Below are 3,811 nucleotides of genomic sequence, written 5' to 3'. Positions count from 1 at the left end.
GTTCATACATCAGCTGTTAACAAGTGTTATAAATATTCGCTATTTTACACGTATAGAATGCTTTACATTTATACACTCTTAGAAACTGTACAAACCACCCCTTTAAAAACGCACTCTAACGGTACAAACTGTTAACTTGTATACGTACGAACGTTTCTTGTTCTTCAGTTTTATAATATCACTAAAAATAAAATAAAAATAAATCAAATTTTTTCTTTCTCTTTTCTAACAGGTGTCTTCTGTGAAGCGATCTGGGATTCTTTTTATTGCTGGCCAGCGACACCTGCCGGAGAAATGGCTTTACGATCATGTTCCGAAATATTTACACACAATCACGTTCCTATAAATGTGAGGACGATGGAAAAAGGTATGAAATAGTACCAATAATTTTAAGAGTTTTTCACGCCTGTTTTATATTTAAACAATATTATCATTATTAGAGTTGCATAAGAAAACTATTGTTGAATCTGTATAACAAAGCCATGTTTAAACTGTTAAAATATACAGTTATTGTAAGGACTATCATTTAAAACATTGTTATTAGGTTGCATTACGAAGACATGTTTATGCTATTAAAACATACTGTTGTTAAGTGACTGTCTGTAATTCTAATACTTCGTTATAACTTAAATGAAATATTAAAATGGAAGATTAATACATAGAACAATTTAAAATATATTAAATATATATGAGAAAGTGTTAGAGGTGGACAAATGAAAGTTGGTTGAGGGGTTTATAAGCTCTAGTGATAATAAACTTTATTTACAAGAAATATTTAATTTACTTAATGATACATTCTCTGTTTATAAAATCTATGGTTTAAACGGCAGAGACTAACATACTTTAAATTTATAAAAAAATCCCGTATATTGGAACTACTCTCCTTCTTCAGTCATATGATTTTTCTCCACTGATGAGCCAATTTTTGGCAGGATTCTTCTCCTTACCTCATCTGATATTTTGGCAGGATTCTTCTCCTTAGCTCATCTGATATTTGGCGGTATTCTTCTCCTCTGATCATCTGATATTTGGCAGGATTCTTCTCCTTTGATCAGCTGATTTTTGGCAGGATTCTTCTCCTCTGATCATCTGATATTTGGCAGGATTCTTCTCCTGAGCTCATCTGATATTTGGCAGTATTTTCCCCTCCGGACAGCTGATTTTTGGCAGGATTCTTCTCCTTAGCTCATCTGATATTTGGCAGTACTTTTCCCTCCGGACAGCTGATTTTTGGCAGGATTCTTCTCTTTAAATCATCTGATATTTGGCAGTACTTTTCCCCTGCGGACAGCTAATTTTTGGCAGGATTCTTCTCCTCTGATCAGCTGATTTTTGGCAGTACTTTCCCCCTCTGATCAGCTGATATTTGGCAGGATTCTTCTCCTTTGATCATCTGATATTTGGCAGTACTTTTCCCCTCCGGACACCTGATTTTTGGCAGGATTCTTTTCCTGAGCTAACCTGATATTTGACAGGATTCTTCTCCTTTGATCATCCGATATTTGGCAGTACTTTTCCCCTCCGGACACCTGATTTTTGGCAGGATTCTTTTCCTGAGCTCAACTGATATTTGGCAGTACTTTTCCCCTCCGGACACCTGATTTTTGCCAGGATTCTTCTCCTCTGATCAGCTGATTTTGGGCAGGATTCTTCTCCTCTGATCAGCTGATTTTGGGCAGAATTCTTCTCTTCTGATCAGCTGATTTTGGGCAGGATTCTTCTCCTCTGATCATCTGATTTTTAGCAGTACTTTTCCCCTCCGGACAGCTGATTTTTGGCAGGATTCTTCTCCTCTGATTAGCTGATATTTTTCTCCAATATTCGTCTTCTATGATCATCTGATATTTGGTAAATTCTCACTCTTTTTTATCAGGTGATTTTAGTAACTGTGGCTAGAAGGCCATAACCTGTAAGTTTTTATTTTTACTTGGCAAATATCAACTAAAAAAACATTAGATAAACATATTTATTTTAACGTGACCACCTTTCGGTGGCTCAGCGAAAAGCTCGAGGGCATATGACGCTAAAATTCGGGGTTTGATTCTTAGTTTGGGCGAAGCGTAAATAGCTCATTGCGTAGCTTTGTGGTTTTTAAAAAAGAAAACTTATCGTTCCCATCATATCGTGATAATTTAATTGACTTTTGTGGGTCCCTGTAGCAGATGTATTTTCTTTTCGTCTATAGCTTACGCTTACCGTTATTGTAACGAAAACGGTGATTGGTTATGGGGCGAGTGGACGAACTATACAGAATGCCTTGAGCTACTTCACCAGGTAAGAAGAATTTGGAATAAAATTCACTATAGAAGTTTATTGGACTCGAATAATACATTATCTTTTGAACAATTTACGAAAGTTGATATTAAGACTTTGCAATAAAATTATAAATTTACTGTTAAAAACAGGTCTAGTTTTCGTATTAACCACCAGGGGAACACCAACTTGAAAAAAACACAAAAAAAACTTCTATATTCTCCTTACATACCTAATCAAGCATTATATACAAAAACCAAAAATACTATCTTTATTGCTACGGTACATTATATATTTCATAAACTAATCTTAACTATAATATTTACTGCTCAAACGCCACCCAGTGGCACAGCGGACTTACAACGCTAGAAACCGGGTTTCGATACCCGTGGTGGGCAGAGCACAGATAGCCCTTTTGTAACTTTGTGCATAATTAAAAACAAACAAACAATACTACTCAAAGTAAATGTTCAACCAACGCCATCTAGGTATCCAGAAACATTAGTGATCCGAAATACAGGAAATAAAGTCTAGTTAATATTTATAACTACAATGTACGAAAGAACGAAGATGGCGTTCTCTCCAACCTACCCGTATGTTCATCAAATCGTTTTCATCCTTCCCCCCCCCTCTCTGTATCCTTAACCTAAACTGTTCTTACATTTCTGACGAAGACAGTTAAGGGGTAGTTAATTAAGCTTTATGTAGGTAAGAACTGTAAACTCTGACATAACCTTTAAAATCATTTATTTATTTATTTTTAAGAGCATGAAATCATATTTTGATCATCGACTCTATTATACCAATGCTTAACTTCAGCGAATAAAATGATATGCATATATGAACGTTCTTCCATTTAGTTTCCTTCTCGAGAGAGTGATCTCCTTCCTAATAGGTCTGACGTCATTATTTGTCTGTATTGTGTTATAGTTTGAAATTCATTTCACTTGAGGGCAGTAGTGGTTCTGTTAAAAATATCCTGACCTTATAAATATAAATAATCGTTCATTAGGACAAGTACCCATTTGAAACTTTAAACTCGACGAGATCACATCTGCTTTGCAAGTTTTTAACTTGGATTTGATTACACGACACCTAAAAAACGTTAGAGATATTTCGTCAGCTGAGCGATGTCACTGACACCTCATTAAATAAACACAGTGCCACGTCTCACATTCTTACTTAAACAAATCTCCATCTCGTCTAAGCAGTACCTTTGTCAACTGATTATCTTAATAGTGCAACAAAGTGGTTCGTTACTTGAGAAGTGTCAACACACCTCACTAGTATACACGATCACAGAATAGTTTGTCACCTGAGAAGTGTCAATACACCTCACTACTACACACGATGACAGAATAGTTTGTCACCTGAGAAGTGTCAATACACCTCATTACTATACACGATCACAGAGCAGTTTGTCACCTGAGAAGTGTCAATACACCTCACTACTATACACGATCACAGAGCAGTTTGTCACCTGAGAAGTGTCAATACACCTCACTACTATACACGATCACAGAGCAGTTTGTCACCTGAGAAGTGTCAATACACCTCA

At 35.9% G+C, this 3,811-nt stretch overlaps 1 protein-coding gene across 1 annotated transcript in view; it reads left to right on the top strand.

Annotated features, from left to right (window-relative positions):
- Positions 1-232: 232 nt before the first annotated feature.
- The window catches only part of LOC106476694 (corticotropin-releasing factor receptor 1-like), a gene marked incomplete at both ends in the record, with an annotated part of 9,962 nt that continues 6,383 nt past the window's right edge, over positions 233-3,811 (top strand). Inside the window, 2 exon segments of the mRNA XM_022380491.1 lie at positions 233-367; positions 2,186-2,274. Of these exon segments, the coding sequence (XP_022236199.1) occupies positions 233-367; positions 2,186-2,274 (224 nt within the window).

The sequence above is a fragment of the Limulus polyphemus genome, unplaced genomic scaffold, assembly GCF_000517525.1.
Source record: "Limulus polyphemus unplaced genomic scaffold, Limulus_polyphemus-2.1.2 Scaffold11258, whole genome shotgun sequence".
NCBI lineage: Eukaryota > Metazoa > Arthropoda > Merostomata > Xiphosura > Limulidae > Limulus > Limulus polyphemus.
This window is presented reverse-complemented; position numbering and strand designations above follow the sequence as displayed.